We start from the raw sequence: 26928 nt of genomic DNA, 5'->3' as shown, positions 1-26928 counted from the left end.
TCAATGTTTGTGATATCTGAACTCATTAAAACTTGCTTAATTTCATGATAAATGGACAATTGTTGTTTACTTTAAAAATAAAAATCATCAGCCTAGGCCGAACTAATTCTTACAACCGAAAATGCAATACCGGGTACCCGATGGATGTGACTGTATTTAACGCTAGTGTTTATTATTGCAGTAGTGTCTATTCATGAGTAACTTTTATGTTTTTTCTGATTGTAAGTCTTAGGATTACAGAGGGATTTTTTTCCCTGTGTGCTTCATTTGCATAAATTATCCAGAGGAATAAACTGATGTTTTAAAATACTTTCAGCTTAAAAATTTAGTGAAAAAATTGTTACTATAATAACAAAATAAAATTTTTAATATAATGTGATTACTATCTACAGATTTACATTTCATTTCTTATTATTTTAGTAGAATTTTAAACACATTTTCCTGCTTATAGAGCAAATCTAGTTTGGGAAAAAAATGCTTCTGCACGAGATGAATTTTCAGAAAAGGGTTTGAAAGATGTGAGGATTTGGGCTGGTGGATCTCTAGGGAAAATTCAGTTGTATTAAGATAACATGGTAGTTGGTTGCAAAGAAGGGATGATCTAATAAGTTTTCCATTCAATCTGTTCTCTAAGGGCTGGGTCAGAAAAGCAACTCATCTGCTCAGTTAATGTTTTAAAGAATTGGCAAGATAAATGTTCTAAGTTTTCTAATTATCCATTTAAACAATTCCAAAATAAAACAAGGTCTGTTTTAAACTTTAACTTGTTGAAATGTTGAATAGGGAAAAGTCTCACACTTAGAAGATCATATCAAATTTGAATTGGTAATAACTGTACTCATTCTTTTCTGTGTTGCTTATTAGCCATATCATTCACTAATATAAAAAGGCAGGAACTTTAAGTTATAAGGACTAAATAGGAGCTCCTTAAAGCATCCTCTAATACAGTGCTTAGTTTTTACTATGACTTGGAGTAAAATTTAAAAAAAAATTATATCATGACTGAGTGCAAATTTTGTGTGTTTGTGTCTCAAAGTTTCACAAAATAATTTCCTTTTATATGAAATACACATCATTACATTCTATTTTTTTTCTTTTTCTCTTAAAAGTTTGTTTCACTTTTCATTGAAGTAACACCTCTTTATCAGCAAGAGATTTGCCACTTCAGGAATACCCTTACATTTCTTTGTAGTACTGTCTGTTTCCCTTATTTCTCTCATACTCATTGAAACTTCTGATTATGTCCAGAAAGTATGGTAAGATAGATGAAGTCAGCAGTCTCCTTCTTTTTGAGTATTTTTAAAATTAATTTTCTTTATTCATATATGACAGCAGAATGCATTACAATTCTTATTACACATAGAGCACAATTTTTAATGTCTCTGGTTATATACAAAGTATATTCACACCAATTTGTGTCTTCATACATTTTACTTTGGATAATAATGTCCATTGCATTCCAACATCATTTCTAACCCCATACCCCCTCCCTTCCTTTCCTACCCCTCTGCTCTATCTAGAGTTTATCTATTCCTCCCATGCTCCCCCTCCCTACCCCACTATGAATCAGCCTCCTTATATCAGAGAAAACATTCAGCATTTGTTTTTTGGGGGGATTGGCTAACTTCACTTAGCATTATTTCTCTAACTCCATCCACTTACCTGCAAATGCCATGATTTTATTCTCTTTTATTGCTGAGTAATATTCCATTGTGTATATATGCCACATTTTTTAATCCATTCATCTATTGAAGGGCATTTAGATTGGTTCCACAGTTTATCTATTGTGAATTGTGCTGCTATAAACATTGATGTGGCTGTGTCCCTATAATATGTTGTTTTTAAGTCCTTCTTTTTGAGTATTTTTGCTGCTAATGATATCCAGGAGTGATGATTGGCTTATTATAAATATTAGAAGATTTAATAAGAAAAAGTTAAGACAAGAAAAAAGGAAGAGAGTTGGAACCACCAATAGAAATATATAAAACAAATGATATTGATGAAAACTATATAAGGGAAGATTTTTCTAAATAAACAACATTTGAATTGAGTGCTAACTTTTCCAAGGAATGAAATCGCTTTTCCAAAAAGCAAATTAAAAGTCAAATGGAGGGCTGAGGATATAGCTCAGATGGTTGAGTGCTTGCCTCACATGCATAAGGCCCTGGGTTCAATCCCGAGCACCACACACACAAAAAAAAGTCAAATGGACTCATGCAATTAAAAGATGTAACAAAATAATCTAAAATTATTTTTCAAAGAAAATGAACATTTCATATATTACTATCTAGAATTTAATTTCTTCTTGTATAAATGTTTTTATTTAAAATGATCAGACAAAAGTTTTAAATGGATTATTTATTTTCTATTTCTTTATCATCTGAGATTTTATATTTAGTTAGGATATTTTTATTCCATAATAAAGAATCGACTGTTCTCTCCAGTTGTTTGTTCTGTCATGTGATTAGTGTGGCTGATAACCATATCTCTGCATGTCCCACCCTCTACTTAGGTTGAAATTCTCCCAAGTCAAAGATATTTTGACCATCCAGAAGTCCTGTTGAATAATCAGCTTTGTAACTAGCTCTGGCCTACCAGAAAACATTACAGTTTCTCTTAGTCCGCTCTGAATGTTGCTAACCTGATCTATAGATCTTACAGATATAAGAAACTACTGTAAACTTAGGTTTGAATCTTGAATTCGGAATAGAGTGGGAAAACTATAGAGTTGATTTGCTGTGACCTTCGAGACTGATCTGCGATCCCATGACATTTTTTCTGTGTGTATTTTTAGAATAGTTTTAAAATTAATATGGGTGGTGTTCTTCATCAAGTTTTTACATAATAATTAGAAATGATTATTTCAAAAATAACTTAATTTTCATTGCTTGATGTTAAGTATAAATAGTGAATTGCTTTTATTTTTTTTTTTTTTATTTTTTTTTTTTATTGGTTGTTCATAACATTACATAGTTCTTAATACATCATATTACACGGTTTGATTCAAGTGGATTATGAACTCCCCCTTTTACCCCGTATACAAATTGCTGTATCACATCAGTTACCCTTCCATTGATTGACATATTGCCTTTCTAGTGTCTGATGTATTCTGCTGTCTGTCCTATTCTCTACTATCCCCCCTCCCCTCCCCTTCCCTCCCCTCCCCCCCTCCCCTTTTCTCTCTCTACCCCTTTTACTGTAAATCATTTCTTCCATTTGTATTATCTTGTCTTACCCCTCCTTTCCTCTTATATGACATTTTGTATAACCCTGAGGATCGCCTTCCATTTCCATGCACTTTCCCTTCTCACTCCCTTTCCCTCCCACCTCTCATCCCTGTTTAATGTAAATATTCTTCTCAAGCTCTTCGTCTCTACCCTGTCCTTGTTAACTCCCCTTATATCAAAGGAGTCATTTGGTATTTGTTTTTTAAAGATTGACTAGCTTCACTTAGCATAATCTGCTCTAATGCCATCCATTTCCCTCCAAATTCTATGATTTTGTCATTTTTTAATGCAGAATAATACTCCATTGTATATAAATGCCACATTTTTTTTATCCATTCATCTATTGAAGGGCATCTAGGCTGGTTCCACAGTCTTGCTATCGTGAATTGAGCTGCTATGAACATCGGTGTTGCAGTGTCCCTGTAGCATGCTCTTGTTAGGGCTTTAGGGAATAGACCGAGAAGGGGAATAGCTGGGTCAAATGGTGGTTCCATTCCCAGCTTTCCGAGAAATCTCCATACTGCTTTCCAAATTGGCTGCACCAATTTGCAGTCCCACCAGCAATGAACAAGAGTGCCCTTTTCCCCGCATCCTCTCCAGCACTTATTGTTGTTTGACTTCCTAATGGCTGCCAGACTTACTGGAGTGAGATGGTATCTTAGGGTAGTTTTGATTTGCATTTCTCTGACTGCTAGCGATGGTGAGCATTTTTTCATGTACTTGTTGATTGATTGTATGTCCTCCTCTGAGAAGTGTCTGTTCAGGTCCTTGGCCCATTTATTGATTGGGTTATTTGTTATCTTATTGTCTAATTTTTTGAGTTCTTTGTATATTCTGGTTATTAGGGCTCTATCTGAAGTGTGTGGAGTAAAGATTTGTTCCCAGGATGTAGGCTCCCTGTTTATCTCTCTTATTGTTTCTTTTGCTGAGAAAAAACTTTTTAGTTTGAGTAAGTCCCATTTGTTGATTCTATTTGTTAACTCTAGCGCTATGGGTGTCCTATTGAGGAATTTGGAGCCCGATCCCACAGCGTGTAGATCATAACCAACTTTTTCTTCTATCAGATGCCGTGTCTCTGATTTAATATCAAGCTCCTTGATCCATTTTGAGTTAACTTTTGTGCACGGCGAGAGATAGGGATTCAGATTCATTTTGGTGCAAATGGATTTCCAGTTTTCCCAGCACCATTTGTTGAAGATGCTATCCTTCCTCCATTGCATGCTTTTAGCCCCTTTATCAAATATAAGATAGTTGTAGTTTTGTGGATTGGTTACTGTGTCCTCTATTCTGTACCATTGGTCCACCCGCCTGTTTTGGTACCAGTACCATGCTGTTTTTGTTACTATTGCTCTGTAGTATAGTTTGAAGTCTGGTATCGCTATACCGCCTGATTCACACTTCCTGCTTAGTATTGTTTTTGCTATTCTGGGTCTTTTATTATTCCACATGAATTTCATGATTCTTTTATCTATTTCTACAAGATATGCTGTTGGGATTTTGATTGGCATTGCATTGAACTTATAGAGAACTTTTGGTAATATCGCCATTTTGATGATGTTAGTTCTGCCTATCCATGAGCAGGGTATATTTTTCCATCTTCTAAGGTCTTCTTCTATGTCTTTCTTTAGGGTTCTGTAATTTTCATTGTATAAATCTTTCACCTCTTTTGTTAGGTTGATTCCCAAGTATTTTATTTTTTGGGGGGATATTGTGAATGGAGTGGTTGTCCTCATTTCCGTTTCAGAGGATTTGTCGCTGATATACAGGAATGCCTTTGATTTATGCGTGTTGATCTTATATCCTGCCACTTTGCTGAATTCATTTATTAGCTCTAATAGCTTCTTTGTAGACCCTTTTGGGTCTGCTAGGTATAGAATCATATCATCTGCAAATAGTGATAATTTAAGTTCTTCTTTTCCTATTTTTATGCCTTTAATTTCTTTCGTCTGCCTGATTGCTCTGGCCAGTGTTTCGAGGACTATGTTGAACAGAAGTGGTGAGAGAGGGCATCCCTGTCTTGTACCAGATCTTAGAGGGAATGCCTTCAATTTTTCTCCATTCAGAATGATGCTGGCCTGTGGCTTATCATAGATTGCTTTTACAATGTTGAGGTATGATCCTGTTATCCCTAATTTTTCTAGCGTTTTGAACATAAAGGGATGCTGTACTTTGTCGAATGCTTTTTCTGCATCTATTGAGATGATCATATGGTTCTTATTTTTAAGTCTATTGATGTGGTGAATAACATTTATTGATTTCCGTATATTAAACCAGCCTTGCATCCCAGGGATGAATCCTACTTGATCATGATGTATAATTTTTTTGATATGTATTTGAATCCGATTCGCCAGAATTTTATTGAGGATTTTTGCGTCAAGGTTCATTAGAGATATTGGTCTGTAGTTTTCCTTCTTTGAAGTGTCTTTGTCTGGTTTCGGAATCAGGGTGATGTTGGCCTCGTAGAATGAATTTGGAAGTTCTCCCTCTTTTTCTATTTCCTGAAATAGCTTGAAAAGTATTGGTGTTAGTTCCTCTTTAAAGGTTTTGTAAAACTCTGCTGTATACCCATCCGGTCCTGGGCTTTTCTTAGTTGGTAGTCTTTTGATGGTTTCTTCTATTTCCTCTATTGTTATTGGTCTGTTTAGGTTGTCTATATCCTCCTGGCTTAATCTGGGCAGATCATAGGACTCAAGGAATTTATCTATGCCTTCAGTATCTTCTATTTTATTGGAGTATAAGGATTCAAAGTAATTTCTGATTATCTTCTGTATTTCTGAAGTGTCTGTTGTGATATTGCCTTTTTCATCCCGTATGCTAGTAATTTGGGTTCTCTCTCTTCTTCTCTTCGTTAGCATGGCTAAGGGTCTGTCAATTTTATTTATTTTTTCAAAGAACCAGCTTTTAGTTTTGTCAATTTTTTCAATTGTTTCTTTTGTTTCAATTTCATTAATTTCAGCTCTGATTTTAATTATTTCTTGCCTTCTACTTCTTTTGCTGTTGTTTTGCTCTTCTTTTTCTAGGATTTTGAGATGAAGTATGAGATCATTTATTTGTTGGTTTTTTCTTTTTTTGAGGAATGAACTCCAAGCAATGAATTTTCCTCTTAGAACTGCTTTCAATGTGTCCCATAGATTCCGATATGTTGTGTCTGTGTTTTCATTTAGCTCTAGGAATTTTTTAATTTCCTCCTTGATGTCTTCTAAAACCCATTGATCACTCAGCAACCTATTGTTCATTCTCCAGGTGATGCTTGATTTTTCCTTTCTTCTTTTATCATTGATTTTCAGTTTCATTCCATTATGATCAGATAAGATGCATGGTATTATCTCTACCCCTTTGTATTGTCTAAGAGTTGCCCTGTGACATAGTGTATGGTCTATTTTTGAGAAGGTTCCATGTGCTGCTGAGAAAAAAGTGTAGCTACTTGATGTTGGGTGGTATAGTCTATATATGTCAATTAAGTCTAGGTTGTTAATTGTGTTATTGAGTTCTATAGTTTCCTTATTTAACTTTTGTTTGGAAGATCTGTCCAGTGGTGAGAGAGGTGTGTTGAAGTCTCCCATGATTATTGTATGTTGGTCTATTAGACTCTTGAACTTGAGAAGAGTTTGCTTGATGAACACAGCTGCACCATTATTTGGGGCATATATATTTATGATTGTTATGTCTTGTTGGTGTATGGTTCCCTTGAGCAGTATGAAGTGTCCTTCTATATCCCTTTTGATTAGCTTTGGCTTGAAATCTATTTTATTAGATATGAGTATGGACACTCCTGCTTGTTTCCGCGGTCCATATGAGTGATATGATTTTTCCCAACCTTTCACCTTCAGTCTATGTATATCTTTTCCTATCAAATGCGTCTCCTGTAGACAGCATATTGTTGGGTCTTGTTTTTTGATCCATTCTACTAGCCTGTGTCTCTTAATTGGTGAGTTTAAGCCATTAACATTTAGGGTTATTATTGAGATATGGTTTGTTCTTCTATCCATATTTGTTTATTGATGTTACTAAACCTGATTTGTTATCCTCTTTGACTACTTTCCCCCCTTTACTGTCCTACCTCCCATTGTTGGTTTTCAAAGTTATTTTCCATTTCCTCTTCCTGTAATGTTTTGCCAAGGACTTTTTGAAGAGATGGTTTTCTAGCTGCGAATTCTTTTAACTTTTGTTTATCGTGGAAGGTTTTAATTTCATCTTCTAATCTGAAGCTTAATTTCGCTGGATACACGATTCTTGGTTGGAACCCATTTTCTTTCAGTGTTTGAAATATGTTATTCCAGGATCTTCTAGCTTTCAGAGTCTGTGTTGAGAGATCAGCTGTTATCCTGATTGGTTTACCCCTAAATGTAATCTGCTTTCTTTCTCTTGCAGCTTTTAAAATTCTCTCCTTATTCTGTATGTTGGACATTTTCATTATAATGTGTCTAGGTGTGGATCTCTTAAGATTTTGCACATTCGGCGTCCTGTAGGCTTCTAGGATTTGGGATTCTGTCTCATTCTTCAAGTCTGGGAAGTTTTCTCGTATTATTTCACTGAAAAGACTTTTTATTCCTTTGGTTTGGAGCTCTGTGCCTTCCTGTATCCCAATGACTCTTAAATTTGGTCTTTTGATATTATCCCATAATTCTTGGATGTTCTGCTCATGGTTTCTTAGCAGACTTGCTGAGCTGTCTATGTTCTTTTCCAGTTGAAATACTTTGTCTTCATTGTCTGATGTTCTCTCTTCTAAGTGATCTACTCTGCTGGTAGTATTCTCAATTGAGTTTTTAAGTTGGTTTATAGCTTCCTGCATTTCTAGAATTTCTATTTGTTTGTTTTTTATTACCTCTATCTCCCTGTGAAATTGATCTTTTACTTCCTGGATTTGTTTGTCAATGTGATCTTTCATTGTCTGATTTTGCTGTCTCATGTCTTCCTTGAGACTCCAGATCATCTGAAGCATATAAATCCTGATGTCTTTATCTGACATTCCATCTGTTGCAGCTATTACCTCTTCTAAAGTTGAGTTGACCTGCATTGCTTGTGGTCCTTTCTTTCCTTGTCTTTTCATACTGCTGACGTTTCTTTCTGCTTGGTGCCACTGTTGTGTTTTTGAAATTTACCCCCTATTTATTTATGTTGCTCTTGTATAGTTGGGAAGTCTCCCTTGCAGGGCGGGTATTGGCTGTGCTCCTCCTCTAATTATGGTGGTCTGTCTACCCCGCTGATCGGTCGCAGGTCTGCCCCCGCTGCGGGCACGGGTGGTGGCTTTGCTCTGCCCCCACTCCAATTGTGGTAACTTAACTACCACGCCCTGGGATCGTTGGTCCTGATCTGGATGTGGGTGGCGGCTCAGCTGGGCCCCCCGCTCCAATTGGTGTGACGAGTCTACCGCGCTGGCAGACCTCTAGGCCGGTGGGTCGCAGTTCTGCACAGCCCCCACTCCCAATGGGGGTACCTAACTACCTCTCCAACGGGTCGCTGAGCCCCCTCCGGACCCGGGCGGCGACCCTGCTCCACCCCCACTCCAACCAGTGTGATGCGACTGCCTCGGTGTTACGTGTCCACCCCGCTGGCAAGCTACCTGGCCTGTCTTGCCAGTTGGCGGCAGGTCTGCCTGCCCTGCTTGCTCGGATGGCAGCTCCGCACAGCCCCTACTCCAAATGAGGTTACTTGGCTGCTGCGCCGCGGAATCGCTGGTCCTCTTCTATGTGTGGGCGGCTGCTCTCTTCAGCCCCAGCTGCGTTTGGGGTGTCATGGCACCACGCCGGCGGGTCACTTGGACTGCTCTGGGCGCAGGAGGAAGATCCACTCTGTCCCTACAACACCCCGCCGGACCCTGATTGAGAAGCAGTCACCACCGGTTCCCTAGCCTTGGGCCAAAGCAGCTTAGGTAGCCGGAACCCCGCCTCTCCGATCTGATACACTCTCTGCTGGGAGCTGGCTCCAGGGAGCGAGGCCACGGGTTTCCCAGCCCCAGGCCAAAACTGTTCCGGGAGTCAGAACCCAGTCGCCCCAAGCTCAGCGCACGCTCCCCTTGGAGCTGGCCTCCGCCGGCAGTCTCCGCAGTTTCCTCAGACCTGGGCCAGGTTAGCCCCGGGAACCCGAATCCAGCTGCTCAGTGCCCGGCGCACGCCTTGCCAGGCACGAGCCTCTAGGAGTATTCTCCAAGAGAACCCCCGCCCCGAGCCTGAGCAGAAAATCTGTCTGCTAGAAGCAGGCAAATACCAGCCTGTTATCACCTGTTCGTAGTTGAATGGGCTGAGATCAGTAGAACACGGGGATGATTACATCATCTCTCCGAAATGGCGGCTGCTGTTCTCCACTGTGGTCCGACCGGTGTCTGGAGCCAAACTGGGCCTCTTCTCTCCTCTGTTTCAAAGCCGGAACTCAGCGCTAAGGGCTCCGATGTACCACAGGCGGGAGCCCCCCCGGATCCGTATCGCTGTTCCCCGCTCCGGCACCCTGCCGCTCGTGAATTGCTTTTAAATATAATGTTAGGTAACATTAAGTTTAAAAAGTAGATTTTCTTATCCCTATAGGGGATATATTTGAAATTTTGTTAAAGTAAATTTTCAGTTTCTAGGTAATGAGTTTATTTGGCTCTTATTAATGGGGCATATTGCTAAATAGTCTGTCAAAAATATGTACCTTTTATGTAGCTTTAGAAATGTGTTCAAATATCTAAAATTAGAACAGACTGGCTCTGTGCCTGAACAGTTTGTTTTCCTTAGCCAGCTAAGTCAAACTTCCACATTATACATGCCCCAATTCTAAAAGTGTCATGTTAAAAAAAAGTAAAGGAAATCAGAGTATAAATGCTATACGGGACTACTGACTTTAACAATAACAACAAAATAATATCTATATATCTATACCTATGTCTATATTTTTTCTCAATATAAAATAAAATGAACAATATACATGGATTTATATTTCAAAGAAACAAATTGCATATCTTTTTCAAATATACTTAAATTAATATATTTTTTATTGGAATGACAAAAATAAATGGCATTATTTTAGTTACTGTCTTGTGCTATAGGAAGTAGAGCTTAAGGAAAACAAAGCTCATATGCAAATTTGACTTCAGTATTCTACAAGTATTAGGATTCTGAATTTGGTCTTCAATGCTTCTGTGTTATCTGTTTGAAGTTTTCTCTCTAGCTTTGTCCCAGAAGACCTGGTAGTAAATGGTTGAACTGGAGCTTTTCCCTAGAGTGCTGCCATTTGACTGTTAAAACATTTTAAAGCTTGCGTAATTTTTAAAAATTTACAAATGGACTCAATGTTGGCATTCCTATTTGGGGGAAGGCTTGGCGTATTACATGACCTAACTTGGCCAGTGCCTGCTCTAGCTATGAATGATAATTAACTACTGATGGGAATATAAAAAGAATCTGACTTACAAGCTGTCAGTTTTATATCCCAGTATGTGAACCAGGTCCAACTACCTCTATCCTTACAACACAGCACATAGCTAAAAATGCAAAATCTGCCTCATTTATAACCAGAACTGTTGCTCAGAGCTGACAAACAGTGATTATGAGGATGCAATACAATCTGTTCTCTATGAATTAATTTATTAGCATTATGATAACATTGACAGCACTGCCCCACCACGTTTAGTTTTGGAGAATTATACTAATTCTTTCATACTTTCTAAGCCAAACGCGTTCTTTTTTTTCTGCTGAAAACTGATCATGATATGGAAAGAATTATTTGAGGGCAGCGTGATGAGTTCATATTTCAGAATAAGTCTTTGTTGTTTATCAATAGTTGCCTAACAATTTCCACCCTCCCACTCAGTGACTTCAGTCAACATTGGTGTATTATTTGCAGCAATTCTAGGGAGTTCAATCAGATGGCTTTTCTACTCAGGTCTCTCCTGCTCTTGGAGTCTGTTGTGAACTCTGCTAGTGATGGAAAATCAGTATCAGTACGACATCTCATCCTCTAAGGTCTCTCTCCATGTGGCCTCTTGTCTTTCAGTAATCTAACCTGAACTTCTTTAGTTTTTAATGAACTCCTTTTTAAAAATTATAATTGCTAGTGAATATTAATTGGACAAATTAACGGGCTTCCCTGTGACATTTCCATATATGAATATATTCTGCATTGATTGTATCCCCCTCTCTTCTACCCTTGTTTCTCTTTCTCCCTGAAACCCTTCCCCTTTCCTAATAGTCCCTCTCTTCTGACTTCAGGTCATTTTATTTATTTATTTTATTCATTTATTTGTTTATTTTCAGATATGATGTATAATACATGTAATAATTGTCTTTCTGTATCTGATTTATTTTGCTTACCATCATTACCGTCTATTTTCCTGAAAATCACATGATTTCATTCTTCTTTATGGCAGAATAATTCTCCAACATGTATATATACTATGTTTTCTTTATCTATTAATCTGTTAATGGGCATCTAGGCTGATTCCATGACTTAGCTGCTGTGACTAGTACCTGAATAAACATGCGAATATCTATTATATGCTGATTTTATTTTCTTTGATTATATGTAATCAAATCAGGACTATTATCATTACTTCTATTTTTAGATTTTTGAGGAACCTTCATACTGTTTTCCAAAGTGGCTGTACTAATTTACATTCCCACTAGCAGTGTATAAGGGTTCTTTTTCCCCCATAGACTCAACAGCACTTGTTGTTTTTTAATACAAGCTGGAATAAATTTTGATTTGAATTTACCTGATTGTTGTAAAGATTTTAAGCACTTTTTCATCTATTCATCGGCAATTTGTACTTCCCCCTTTGACAAGTGTAAGTTCATATCTTTTGCCCATTTATTGATTGGAATACTTGTTCTTTTGTTGTTAATTTTTTTGAGTTCTTTATACATTCTGGATATTAAGCCTATCAGGTTAATAGCTGGCAAGGATTTTCTCCCATTCTGTATATTGTTTCGTCACTCTGTTAATTGTTTCTTTTGCTGTGCAGAAGCTGTATATGTATTACCATCATTACCGTCTATTTTCCTAAAAATCACGATTTCATTCTTATTTATGGCTGAGTAATTCTCCAACATGTATATATACTATGTTTTCTTTACAAATCTTTGTTGTAAAGATTTTAAGCACTTTTTCATCTATTCATTTGTACATTGGCAATTTGTACTTCCCCCTTTGACATATATATATATATATATATATATATATATATAAAATTTTATTTTATTTATTTGTTTTATGTGGTGCTGAGAATTGAACCCAGTGCCTCATACGTGCTAGGTAAACGCTCTACCACTGAACCTCAACTCCAGCCCCTGTGCAGAAACTGTTTAATTTGATGTGATCTCATTCATTAATTCTCTCTTTTATTTTCTGAACTATTGGATTTGATTCAGGAAATGGTTTGCCTATGCTTGTATTTTAAAGTATTTCTTCTTTGTTTTCCTCTAGTACTTTCAAAGTTTTTGGTCTTACATTAAGGTCTTTGATACACTTTGAGTTGATTTTTTATACAGGGTGAGAGATAGGATCTATTTTCAGTTTTTTACATATGGATAGCCAGTCATTCTAGTACTATTTATGGAAGAGGCTGTCTTTTTTCCAATACATATTTTTGGTATCTTTGTTGAGAGTCTGATGGCTGGAGAGGGCCTAGGTTTACTTATGGGACCTTGATTCTATTGCACTGATCTGTGTGTTGGTTTTATGCCTGTACCACGGAAGAGTAGAGAAGTGCTACTGAAACATGTGACTTTGTATCCTTTCAGCCTTTTGAAAAATAATAAAATAATAAATCCCTATAAAAGGATATATTAACAACTTCTTTTCTCCTCCTCCTCCTTCTCATTCTCGTTCTCCTTCTTTTTAAAGGAGTGCTAGAGATTGAACTCTACCACAGAGCTATGCCACCTGCCCTTGTTTATTTCTTTTTTGACAAAATTGTTCTTAATATGTGTCATAAAAATGGATAAGATGTTCCCAGTGCGGTGGCACACGCCTGTAATCTCAACTGCTTGGGAGGCTGAGACAGGAGGATTGCGAATTCAAAGCCAGTCTCAGCAAAGCCGAGGTGTTAAGCAACTCAGTGAGACCCTGTCTCTAAATAAAATACAAAACAGGGATGGAGATGTGCCCCTGAGTTCAATCCCTGGTACCAAAAACCAAACAGACAGACAAACAAATGTATAAGATGTGCCTAATAAGCAGTTTTGGCATCTTTTAGAGTTTAATTATCCTACTCTTTTCCCTCTTCTCTTTGGCTCACACATTTCAACTTCCTATCAAACACTGTTTCATTCTCACACCCCCCTCTCCTTACACGCACATACACACACACTTCTTTTCTCATGCTATCATAATATCTATGATAAAGCAATGTTAATTTTTGGAAATGAAAATAATTTATTTAAAATGTATGATATTTTATATGTTGTGTAAGTTTTCAAGATTCTTTGACATATTAAGATTTTTAGTATATTAAATGCCCTATCAGAAAAAAAATAGCTGAGTTTTTGGGAATTCTCATACTCCTAATATGAAGTGGAAAATTAAAAATTTTGAGGGATTTAGGAAGTATATAGAAAGGCAAATGTGACTATTCCTGACTCTACTTTTGACCTTGTCTCTATGTCCTCAAAATTATAACATCACATTTTAAATGGACACTCAGAATGGATTTCCCATTTTGTGAAAATAGTTTTTTCTGGGCATTGCTTTTCTTGCTGTAGTCACAATACTATTTTCTCTCTTTTCTTGTGCTTTCCATGTTACTTACCTTGACAAACCAGTTCATATGCCAGAAGGTATTTGGGGAGTAATTTGATGATGTATATATTTTAGGGCAGTCATATGTTGAGTAAGCACAAATCTGTAGAATCAAGCAGCTGTAGATTTTGGTCCTAGTCTGGCCAACTGCTAGTTGTTAACCTGGAAGTTTCTCTAATGTCTCCAAGTCTGTGTTCATTCATTTATAAAAACCAGTGGAAAATATCCTCATGGTCCTTGTATATACTGCATAAAATAACTCTTGCAAAAATTATTTGCATTGTGCCTGCCTGACACAATAAGCACTATAATTGTATATTGTATTATATCTTTTAACACCTTAAATGAAATTAAATATTAAAATAAAGAGGAAGCTTTTATCATATCTAAGTAAAACTTTCTTTTCTAAGATCCTGCAAGAGCCATGTTCCTTTCTGTTCCCTTTTTTGTGGAGCTAATACTTAACTAAAATTGTAGTAAAATCATACAAGAACATAGGACAGGAATACAAAGCAGTGATCCTATGATAATTTCAGTACCAACCAACAAATTGATAACATGCAGGAGAGGAAAGCAAGAGAATTAGGCCATGGGTCAGCTGACTTTTAGAAATATTTTAACCTAATGGGCATTTTTTTCTTCCTTTCTATGTTCTATAGTTAAAGTTCTAAAATTTAAAATTTTAATGCTGCTTCTGTTTTGGTACCGGGGATTGAACCCAGGAAACTTAACCATTGAGCCACATCCCCAGCCCTTTTATTTTTTTTTATTTTGACTTAGAGTCTCACTAAGTTGCTGAAGCTGGCCTCAAACTTTCGATCCTTCTGCCTCAACATATCCTGAGTCACTGAGATTATAGGCGTGTACTACTACACCCAGTTGAAAACTCATTTATTCTTAAACTCAGTTTTACCTTTGAGCAAACTTCTCAAAAGAATGACTGCCAAGATACTTTTAGCTTATTTTCTCAAATGCATTTCTCATTATCTTCTTTAAAACTCCTCTCCAAAAAACATCGTAGGGACGACTGTAATTAGGCTAATTGTGTGCGCCCATATGTGCAGCTTATGGAAGAGCAGAGAGCAGTCATAGCAAGAACATGGTGCAATCTGCCTCCAACAGGAGCTGCTCTAGAGCTCTCAGGGCTGGCCACACAAGCAGGCTTGGGCTAACAGCTGTGATGAACAGAATGGCAGAATGTCAGCCCCATAGTTCATTTGGTGTGAAAATAAATTGACAGTTATTTATAGGGAATAATTAATGTAACATTGTAGAAAAGTAAATACATTTTACACCCTTTGAGAAACTGTTAAAATGAAAAAAAGGTTGGAAGATGAAGGATCTTCTTACTGACAGCAAAGGCTTGGTGAGAAACAGATGTCAGTGACTGTGTGAAACTGTGTTGCAGAGAGTATAGAGAGTTCATCAACTCTGACAATAGAGTGGAAGAGTTAAAAATTATACAAGGAAACCAACCCATCCTCAGGGTAACTGTAAACTTGTAGAATATCTCTGTGAAGATGATATCACATAGTTCGGTTAATAATGTGAAAATTTGTGATGATCCCATGTAATTCTGTTTTGCCAATTTCCTATGTTAAAAATAAAAAAAGTTTGAAAAAAGTAGGGAGGGTAATAAGAAAGGAAGGAATAAAGGAAGTTGTAGGTGGGTGTGGTGGTGCGCTGTAATCCCAACATCTTGGGAGACTTAGGCAGGTGGATCACAAGCTCAAAGCCAGTCTCAGCTGGTAGTAGTTCAGGGTAAAGTTCCACTGGGTTCAATCTTTTGTACTGGGAAAAAAAATAATTAAATAAAGGAAAAAAGGCAAATATGTATATAAATTCCAAGTAAGCATGAGGCTGATTTTTCTATATCGGTACTATAATTTATTCATTATTAATCTCACATGCTCTAATGTCTGGTTAGACATATCAGATTATTTTGGAATGGTGTGATACAAAAGGAGTGAACTCAAACACATGGTTGTTTTAAACCATTATCACATGAGTGCATCCATATGTGTACCTTATGGCGCCTAGTTGCTTTTGTATCATATGTTTGATCATCAGGATTGTATCTTTGAACAACTCATGACTTGATTAAACACCAATTCATTTCTAAATGCTTATCATTAATAAGTATTATTAAGCTAGTGGGAAGTTAAACTAAGATAATTTTATTTCTGATATAGACACACATTAGTACTGCTTCAAATTGCATCTGAAATATCCTGCTCACATCATCTCTACAACTTTCTGTTCTGCTGAAGCGTGTTGACACATGCCTATAAGACCAGTGTTCTGGAGAGCTGAGAGCTGGAGGATTGCAAATTTGAGGCCTGTTTCAGTCCCATATTTTTCAACCTTTAGCGAGACCTTGTCTCAAAATAAATAAAATAAAAGGGCTAGGGATGTAATCCAGTGGTAAAGCACCCCTGAGTATAATCCCCAGTATTGAACAAACAAACAAAACAACTTTCTTATCTGAACACCTTTACTTACACTGGAAAATATTTTTTTTCTTTGAGACAGTGGAATAAATTAGGGGAGATTTCCTTTTGTATACATGTGAATTTTACTTTTCATCTTAACGTGGACTACGTGGAAACTTGCCTGATTTTCTAGAATAATTGTGTGAGTTCTTTAAGTAGTCATATCATGATTTGAATTCATTCAACCATCAACTCTCTTTGGCATCTCTGAATCTGTGTCATTCAAAAAAAGCTAAGGAGTTATTAGCCATGACATGGCTTTCTTTACAATGCTAACTAATCATGAGTCCAACATATATTATCACATCAGGGCTTTTATTTTCTTCAGTAGTGTGATTTTCAGCAAAGGTAGTAGGCATCTATGATATGAGCAAATTGGAGAATGCACGAAATTCAAATTATAAGAGAAATTCTTGTATGCCAATCATTTTATTTCAGGCATATATAGGTTTATTGAGCTTGGTGAAAAACCTGGTATAGTAAACATTCAAAAATGACTTTATCTACTGTGTGGGGCCATGATTCATAAAATATGGTTCTCTTTTAGTAGTATTGATGAGAAGGAAATTCTGTATACTGAAGAAGGAAAACGTGTTTGCTTTAGTTAATACAGATAAAATATGCTGCATACATGAATTCAAGGGTGATTCTATGACAAACTAACAAGATAAGGAAGAGGAAAGTGGAGTGAGTTCACATTTCATGGCACGAAAGTGTGATAGAGTCTAGGTTTGAGACTGAACTGCATGGGCCACATTCCCTGTTGATGACTCCTCTCAAGTTGATGATTGTAAAAACCTACATTTTACAAAGAATTAGCTACAGTGTGGAGTGAAGCAAAAGTCTCTTTGTGTACCTTTGAGAAATTTCTGGAGAGGATATCAGAAAAGACTTTATAATAGGCCATCAATGAGATCCAAAGGAGATGGAACTGGATTATAAAGAATTGAAATTGTACTAAGCGTATGAGCTTGGGAATTTACTGGGCACTATAGACTTCCTGTCTAGATGACTCTAATTTTGTGTTATAACCTAAGTGTTCTTTTGAGTACACATAATAGCTTAAATTATTAGTGTTTTAAATGCAAAAGAATGATATATTGGTTTCAGCTAGAGTTATCAGCGCACAAGAGTCTAGTTCATTGGAAAATTTATATGCACTTTAGGAACCAGTAGATTATTTCATCAGTGAAGTTCTAACTGTACACCCTTTTTAGCTAGTGACTTGGAATGAATTTTGATGATTTGCGTAGAGAAGCAATATAATAACTGTGTTCTGACAGGTTGGCTAGGAAGTACTATGTAGAAATTTCAGGACAAATGGGAAGTAGGGAGAGGGAGACCAGTTATTAGACTTACAGTGATCTGACTTGCTATCCCTTCTATAATGATCAAGGCATGACTTGGCAGACACTTGGACCAGGGAATGGCAAGGAAGTGGGAGAAGTGCTAGAACTTGGTAATTTTGAATATGTGTAATAACAATCATTAACATTTATATTGTATTTATCTGGCAATATGTGTGTTCTTTTATGGTATCATTTCATCACAACCATTTTAAGAAGTATAGGTTCTAATCCAATTATAAGTTGAATAATTTTCTTAAGCTCTCAGAGTTAACAATTATCAGAACTAAAATTTAAACCTTGAATCTGAACTCAAGCCACACAGAGGATATGGGCTTATCAGAGGCTAAAATAAAAAGTGATGTTAATATTTCTAGATAGAACAAAGATGCCCATGAGGAGACTGGATTAATCTTGGTCCTTGGCATAATATAATGCAAACTTTCTCTTTTTCCTTTTTGTCTTTTTTTTAGTGAGACTTCATGACAGCATATCGGAAGAGGGCTTCCATTACTTGGTGTTTGATTTGTAAGTACTTATTTTATGGTGAGCCTTTTTTTTTGGCTATTATTTTAATTGAACAAGGTTTTTATTATTATACAGTTCAAATTAATGGCTACTATAATATTTTTAAATATTTTTCAAATAACATTCAACTCTAATTCTTTTGAAAAGAGGTGACTACCCAGTGGAATTTTATTTAAATTAATCTTCATAAGTGAAAGTTTAAAGTCTTTCCCTTTGCATTTTCTATTGTGATATCACATGTAGTTTTCGGTTTTACCTTGGGGTACAAAACTAGCGGACAAGAGCAAAATTTTCAATTGATTTTTTAAAAAAGTGTTTGTGGGATTTATCAAATGTTAAAAAAGAAGACTCAAGGAAGAAACTAGGATTATCAAGGTTGATTTAAGTTAATCAGGATTTTAAAACTAAGGTTATAACAATAAGGATAAAGGGAAAATATTGATTCCTGGAAGAATAAGGTTAAACAGGTCACACATTTTAACTGACTGGTAGGAGTTTAATAAGAACACACTTTCTGAAAATCAGTTTGTGATTCTATTTATCAAGAGATTTAAAAATGTCCATATCATTTGGCATAGTAATTTCACTTTGAGACTAGTACATACAAAATATAACCTAAATCCAGGTCAAGTTTTATGCTGAAAGATGTTCATTGATTCTATCCTCTAAAGGAGGGAGGAACAGAAAAGAAATGAGACAAATTAATAACAAAAATAAGTGTATAATTATAGTACATTCGTTCAACGGACTGCTGTCTAACATTTTAATGTGATACTCGCGGGAGTTTTGGGTTACAGCTAAGAAAAATTATTTCAAATAATATGAGTCTATATCAGTGTTATTTCTCTCTGGATGTGTAAAAGATTTTTCCTTTGTCCTTGGTTTTCAGATGTTTGACTATTATGTGTCTTGGCATGCATTTCTTAAGAATTTATATTTGAGTTTAACCTCTTAAATATGGATTTATGACTGCAAAACTTTTTATACATTGCCTTCTTGAATACTTACTTTCTCAACACAACTTCTTTGTCCTTACTTTTAAAACTCTGATGAAATGAAAGTTGGATTTTTTTTTTTTTTATTGTCATAGTCTCATAGGTTTCTGAGGCTCTGTCCATGTGTCTCTCCTGGTATACTTTCCTCTGTTTGTTCAGATTGGGTGATTTATGTTGTTCTTTCTTCAAGTTTGACTGAATCGTTCTTCTGTTTTTTTCCATTCTGCTATTGAACGTATCTATTCAGATTTTTTATTTCAGTTATTATATTTTTTAGTTCTATAATAATTTCCTTTTGGTTCTTCTTTGCTAATACTTTTTTCCCCCATTTGTTTCAACTGTGTTCATGGTTGCTCATGAAAGCTATCTTTTTCTTCTTATTTTTCTTCTTTTTTTCAAAAATGCTAAGGATTTAACCCAGAGTCTCACACATACTAAGGAAGCACTCTTCATTGGGCAATAACCTTAGCCCTATGAAAGCATTTTTATTTGGCTGATTTAAAATCCTTGTCAGATAATTCCAGTAGTATTGCCATCTTGGTTTTGTAGTCTACTGATTGTCTTCTCATTCAAATTTAGATTTCCTGATTCTTTGAGTGATTTTGGATTATATACTGGACATTTGAGCATTATTTTATGGAATTCTATATTTAATTAAATCTTCTTTTTAGAAAGCCTTTTCTGATTCCACATCAGCAGGATTAAAGAGGTGTTACCTTATTACTGATTCATAATGGTGACACCCACATAGTTCCCTACTCTGCTTCCACTAACACCCCTGGGGTGTGTCTCCTTATAGCAGAGGAATTGTTTGTTTGCTTAACCACTAAGCAACATACCCAGCCCTTTAAATTTTTTTTTTTTTTTTAATTTTAAGACAGGGTTTCACTAAGTTACTCAGGGCCTTGCTAAGTTAGTGAGGCTGGATTTGAACTCTGATGATCCTCCTGTCTCAGTCTCCTGAGCCACTGTTTATATAGGCATGTACCACCATGCCCAGCCTTGTTAGTTCTTAATTGATTTAATCACTCAGACATCTTTTATTAGTAAATCAAGGTATAGTGCTGTAAACTAAGATATGTACTTCAGGCTGTGATGAATGTTGGATTGAAAACACTTATGCTAATTCTCACTACCTGAGTACTATAATCTGAATTTTGTTTGATCACAGCTCTGTGTGGGTAGGAACAACTATCTTTTTTATGTCATTTCCTGGGAGCATGTGAATAGAATAACAAAAGAGAGATTAACAAGATAAAGCATACTAAATTTTTATTAATATTTTTTTCTGTGGGAGTTAATAGAAAAGAAGTGAAACTCAAAGAAGCAGTTAGATTCAGGGACTTATATACAGTTTTATTGAAGGAACAAACATGGACTTCAAAAGCCTAAACAATATAGAAATGCTAGATGCTGTGACGGATGCCAGCACTTCCAGTTGCTTGGGAGGATGAGGCAGGATGATCACAAGTTTGGAGCCAGCCTGGGCAACTTAGTGAGACCGTGTCTCAAAAGAAAATAAAAAGGGTTGGGAATGTAGTTCAGTGGTAGAGCACTTGCCTAGCATATTGAGGCTTTCGGTTCAAATCCTAGTACAGAGAAGAAAGAAGGAAAGAAAGGAAAGTAGGAAGAGAGGGAAGGAAGGAAGGAAGATAGGTCGCTTTATATATAAATTCATCTTGCTATTAAATCCATGTTCTGTGAAAGTCCTCCTCACTGGTACAGGGATGTGGGGTCGGGTAGAGAGGGGATGCCTTCCTCAGAGAGAAATTTGTTTCCTGATAAGGCAGATAAGGGGCAGCCAGAGAACTCTTCAGCAATTGTTGATTCTCAGTTACCTCTAGCTCTAAATAATCCCTGTGCCAAAGTGGCATATTTGGGGTGACATATTCTGATTCTCTTCTGCTGCAAGAAGCACTGCAGTATTAGGTCAAATGCTCTGCCATGCCCCTTTTCTTCAGTCATCAAACGATTTATATCTATCCTTTGTATTTTATGGATTTCTATATTTCTTACTAAATTAAGGGAATATTAAGAATTACATAGTAGAATGTATTTTCTTATGCATGATTTTTCAATTTCAATATAATTGGTGAAGAATGTATAAAGAAAGCAGTTTACATGAAAGCAAAATAATACAGTGAATTATGTCTATAGCAATGATGATTGTTTGTGGTAAGTGTGAAGAGACCTCTAAGGTTAAAATTTTACATAAAACCTTGGTAATTTGAAATATACTATGTCAGGCAGCTGAATCTTTGTATCTAGAATGAAGAGCTCAGACCCCTCTTGAATTATTTTTTAGTAAAGTTTAAGATGTGGGTTTCTGTAGTTCTTTTCAAAATGCTTTGTCAGTAAATGATTAGTGACCTGGTTAAACACAGTCCAATCCAACACCTAGCCTTAGTTGAAAAGCAATGTTTAAAGAACTGATTTTTAACAGTTACAAAGAGCATATAACCTATATAAATATATTATTCCTCAAAATTCTGTCATCAAGTAAGAGGGCCTCTAAGTAGCTCTAGAAAAACAAATATTTTAAATATAGTTTAGAAAATGATGGTCTTAAAGAATGAAATACTCATATGGGAAAATCAGAAGACACTTAGCCAATCAGTTTCAAGATAAAGCATCTACTTGAATTCCTAAAGAAGGAATGTGCCCTGTGCTCCTCATTCTGAACTGGTTTTGGCAGTGTGGTACTTGTGCATACTTTCCCCTGGAATGTCAGCTATTCTGAATCTAATGGGAAGTTCTATTTTTATTAGGTGCATTTAGTCATCTTCTAATGGAATACTTTTCACTTTGTAAAAAGCAAAACAAAAAAGGACATGAGTTCTATGGAAAAAAAATAGTTTCTTCTTGCTGTTTTAAAGGTTTATATTTTATTCAGGTATTTCACTACCATTTCCAACTAGATAGTGTTTATTCTACTTTTTTTGCAAATAGAGTTGGAATCAGTGGGAAAGGCCTGCATGAAATCAAAGACATCTTCACTGAACTGCCCTGCCTTGTTGAATCATCCTAGGGTTTATGTCTAGCGGGGGATGTGAATTTATCTGAAAACTAAGGAAAGACCAGAAAGTCCAGAAATGGAGTGAGATCATAGTCTCAAAGGAAGAAGCTTTCAGGCAAACTTTTGGCCTTTGGCAGGTGAGGCAGATCCTGTTCAATTTCAAGGGCTGATGAGAAATAATGCTTTGACAAGGCAGTTACCTGAATATATATGTGTTGGCATGGAAAACCCATTTTCCCGATGCACATCTTAGGATCAGTGGGTGGGGTCCTGTAAATTAGACTGAAAGAAGAAGGGAGAGAGAGAGAGAGAGAGAGAGAGAGAGAGAGAGAGAGAGAGAGAGAGAGAGAGAGAGAGAAAACAAACAAAACGCAGAAGTATATTAACATGTGCATCACATACATCACATACAGGAGTCACCCAAAGGAGTCAGTGAGAACTTGGGCTTATCTAGCATCTTAACAAAAGAAGGATACATTTTTAGGGATGTGTCAAAACAAAGGAAAAGTTTACTGGCAGAAAATTATGGAAAGGTCACTACAAGAGGGGAACCAATAGAAGATGAGGGCTGGTGTTAGTAAGCGGTGTCCTGTAGATTCCTGTGGTGCAAGGTCTAGGTTTTCCTTAGTGATCAAAATATGTTCTCACTAGGTGGGACAACTTGACAAATTTATGTCCTTCTTTTGGGCAAAAAGGGAAGACAGAGACTTCTCAGTATGCACTTTTTTCTCAGTTGCCTTCATCTGAAAATGATTCTTATGAAACAGTGGTATATTTTGGGGTGGTATGTTTTGCCATCCTTCACTGGTGACATGCATTTCAGAATCTGCATGTCAGAGATCTGTACTACGTGTATATTGATTGAGTCCATATAATGAGATATAGATTTATCACAGCACTCTCTAAGCAATAGGGTAAATGTGTAAGAGAATGGCACAGGTTGGACTCATGTAATCTCCATAGGGAACTAATATGGGTAGGTTAGAATAAGGTTTATTTAAAAGTGTGCTGAAAATGACAACTTAATTCTCAACCTCAAAGATACCCAGGGCTACCCATTTAACAGTATCATTTCCCTAAGTCCATTTTTCTTACCTAATAGATGTCTGTGGGACTAGATGAAAAATGTGTCAGACATCTTTCACATCCTTTTTGTTTTGTGAGGCTAGGCTGCTGTTCTCATCAGTTTGAGGTTTCTGATAGCATTAATGGAGCTCCTGATGTCATTTCTTAAGATTTCTTAAGACTCCATTAGAGAAAAATGCGTCTATTACATCTAATGTACAAAAGACCATTTTTCCCCTAGCATAAACACCTCTTGGTACATGAAGTACTTCCTTTTTTTCTGTTTTAAAGTGTCTGTGTTCATGTCCCCAGATTAGAAATTTTCATCAAATATATAACTGGTGTTACTAAATGCTTTAGGAAAAAAGCAGGGATGTTCAGCATTTTAAAATGACTCATTTTGAAAAATACAGAAAGGAATACTTTAAGAGAATGTGATGTGTTGTATCTTACTTCCCCATTTTATCATATTTATATTGGTCTGGTCCTTATTATTAGGAAAGTATTTATTTTGCATATGGAATTATAATATTAAAAAGACCCTTTCAAACCACATCCCTTTGTACTAGGGAGCTGATACTTTTATTAGTAATATCATGAATAAAGAGTAAGTCAAGGGAAGAAGCTCCATGATTGAGTACTTCCCTTGCATTATATGCATAAGGTCTGGGTTCAATCCCCAGTACTATTTAAAAAAAAAAAAAAAAGAAGTAAGTGAAGCACCATCCACATTTCAGACTACATAGTTCGTAAAGTAGGCTAGATGATTTTTAAAAGTTCATGGTATAAGCCTAATACATAAAAGCTCAAAGAGTTACACAGGAGTTTGGGAGAGATAGTTAACATTCATTCATTCAGGACTGTGAGGAAACAGAAGAGAAATGGTGGCAGACATAGTCTTTTCCTTGGAAATATTCCTTCTTTCAACAAATACATATTTAGGATTCACTTAGTCTGCCAGGCACTGCAGATAAACTGATTGAAAGGAAGGGAAACAATCATTTCTACCTTTAAAAAACACCAAAAAGTGATCTTACACCCATGATGCTAATGGCTTTCTTTCATCTACTAGTATATTTTGTTGCATGACCAACAAGTTGACAATATTTACAAAACACACAGAGATGATTTGCTGATGTGGATCCCCCCCATTACTGTTTTCATTTTACTGAATACCTTTTATGTATTATTCACAACAAATTTTATCCCACTTGACACCTACCTAGCATAATATTTCATTTGATGTGTATCACTGTAACAGTGTGTATTCCAAGCAGTTTAAAAATATTTTCTCACTCAGATCAAAATATGAAGACGTAATATTGAAAGTTAATTGTCCTATCAGTGTATTGTTAAACAGAACTTGAGAACAAGTCCATAGCTTAAACTTCTGTTGAAAAAATTGAAGAATAAATCAATAAATTACAATTTAGTACAACTACGTTGTGCCGATATTGTGCTGTGCACATGGGTTGAAGCAAAGAAAGATTTAGAGTAGAGGTGGATAGCCTATCTAGAAGTTACTGAAGAAATAATAATAGTAAAAAAAATAGAAAAAAAGAAAAAGAAAGAAAGAAAAGCCTGACATGGTGTTGCACACCTAGAATCCCAGCTACTGGGGAGGATCAAGCAGCAGGATCACAAATTGGGAGCCAACCTGGGAAATTTAGCAAACTTCTCTCTTAAGATGAAAAATAAAAAGGCTGAGAATGTAGCTTAGCAGTGGAGAGCCCCTGGCTCAATCCTTGGTAACTAACACACACATGAACTAAAACATAATCCCTTGGAAAATACATTTTAGAACAAAGGTAAGCCTATGAATTTTGTTTTTAGTTGGCAATTTCTGGGCAAGAAACAATTGTATTTAAAATGAAGTAACAAGGCTGTTATTTAAAATATCTGTAAATATATTGCATTTATTGTTTGTTTTTAGAAAGCAACTGTTTGAATCTAAACATCTGGGGTATTTTAAAAATGGAATTTAATGTTCATTATAATGATGATCTATGAATGTAGAACTCTAGTAAATCTCTGGTGGAAAAAAAGGGTTTTACAGTTATCACACTAAATGATTTCTTTATTCTTTTAATTGGAAAATTAACAAAATAGTTAATGGTTTTGTTATATTTTTGAGGAAGAACATATTAAATGACCATGCTATTCTGTCTTCTTAATAGCAATACTTCTAATAGAAATACTCATGTGTTTGGTTCTTTTTCTGAGTGGAAGGCTAATTACATGATTAAATTCTTGTTCCTTGACCTGCTCCATGTTGGCAAAAATCCTACTACCCACCTGCTTGAAAGTTAATGAGAACTTTCAGTTTGTGTAAGCTTGTCCCAGGATGACTCCAATTTATACCCTACAGAAGGAGAGGGGATTTTCATGATGAGTACCATTCGAAGTCATTTGCAGAATTGTCAGGGATAATTGTCCCAAATAGAAAGCCTATTTCTGTTTTGTTTGTTCACTTTAGTAACATTTAATCCTTGATGTGAATAAAGACTTCTTCCTGATAATCACCCTAATAATAATTTAAATTCTGTAATGTAAATCTGAATATTTTAAATGTCCGTTGGTAATCATATTCATTTTAATGAAGTAGGAGAAAATGTTATGGAAGACATTGTCTTTTCTCCATTAAACTGCCTTTCCTATTTTGCCAAAGATCAATTGACTGTATTTATGTGAGTGTATTTCTAAATTTCATTCCATTCCATGGATCTGTCTTGCGTTTTTCTTAGCTCTTATTACAGGGTCTTGATCATTGGCTATACAGTAAGTGTTGAAGTTGGGTAGGGTCGGTCTACTGAATTTGTTGTTTTCATTCAATATTTCATTGGTTATTCTGGATCTTTTGACTCTCCACATAAACTTTTGAATTTTTTTGTTTGTATTGGAAAAATATCTTCAAAAGATTATGATTGGGATTGCATTGAATCTGTAGATCAAGTTGAGAAGAACTGACATCTTGATGCTATTGAGTCTTCCTATTCATGAATATGCAATTACTCTCCATTTTCTTAGTTATTTGATATCTTTCATCAGAGTTTTGTGGTTTCCTTGTATAGATCTTATACATATTTTGTTATATTTGTTACCTAAGTATTTCATTTTTAAGAATGCTAAATAAATGGCAATGTGTTTTTTATTTCAAATTCAATTTTTTCATTGTTGATATATTAAAAAGTGGTTAAATTTGTATATTAATCTTATATCCTGAAACTTTACTATACTACCTTGATAATTCCAGGAGATATTTTGTTGTTGACTCTTTTTGGAATTTGTCCAGAGATGATCATGTCATTTGTGAACAATGACAACTTATTCCTTCCCATTCTATTTGCCTTTTATTTCCTTTGCTTATCTCATTGTATTAGCTATTATGATGTTGAAAAGAAGCTATGAGTGGGGATATAATTGCCTTGTCACTTTTGGGGAACTATCATCTTTTAGTTTCTTATAATTGTTCTTTTTCAAAATGAGAACAATCAATTCTCTAATCTATAGGGAATGATAATCCTGAGTGGATGTTGAATTTGTGAA

At 35.7% G+C, this 26928-nt stretch overlaps 1 protein-coding gene across 8 annotated transcripts in view; it reads left to right on the top strand.

The window, feature by feature from the left end:
* The window catches only part of Camk2d (calcium/calmodulin dependent protein kinase II delta), a 301476-nt gene that overhangs the window by 143055 nt on the left and 131493 nt on the right, over nucleotides 1–26928 (top strand). For all 8 annotated transcript variants that reach the window (XM_077803188.1, XM_077803187.1, XM_077803186.1 and 5 more), the window contains exon 4: nucleotides 18252–18306. In XM_077803188.1, coding sequence (XP_077659314.1) covers nucleotides 18252–18306 — 55 coding nt within the window. The remainder of the gene's footprint in view (nucleotides 1–18251; nucleotides 18307–26928) is intronic.

Source organism: Urocitellus parryii, chromosome 10, assembly GCF_045843805.1.
Source record: "Urocitellus parryii isolate mUroPar1 chromosome 10, mUroPar1.hap1, whole genome shotgun sequence".
NCBI lineage: Eukaryota > Metazoa > Chordata > Mammalia > Rodentia > Sciuridae > Urocitellus > Urocitellus parryii.
Note: the sequence above shows the minus strand (reverse complement) of the source record. Positions and strands in the feature narration are given on the sequence as shown.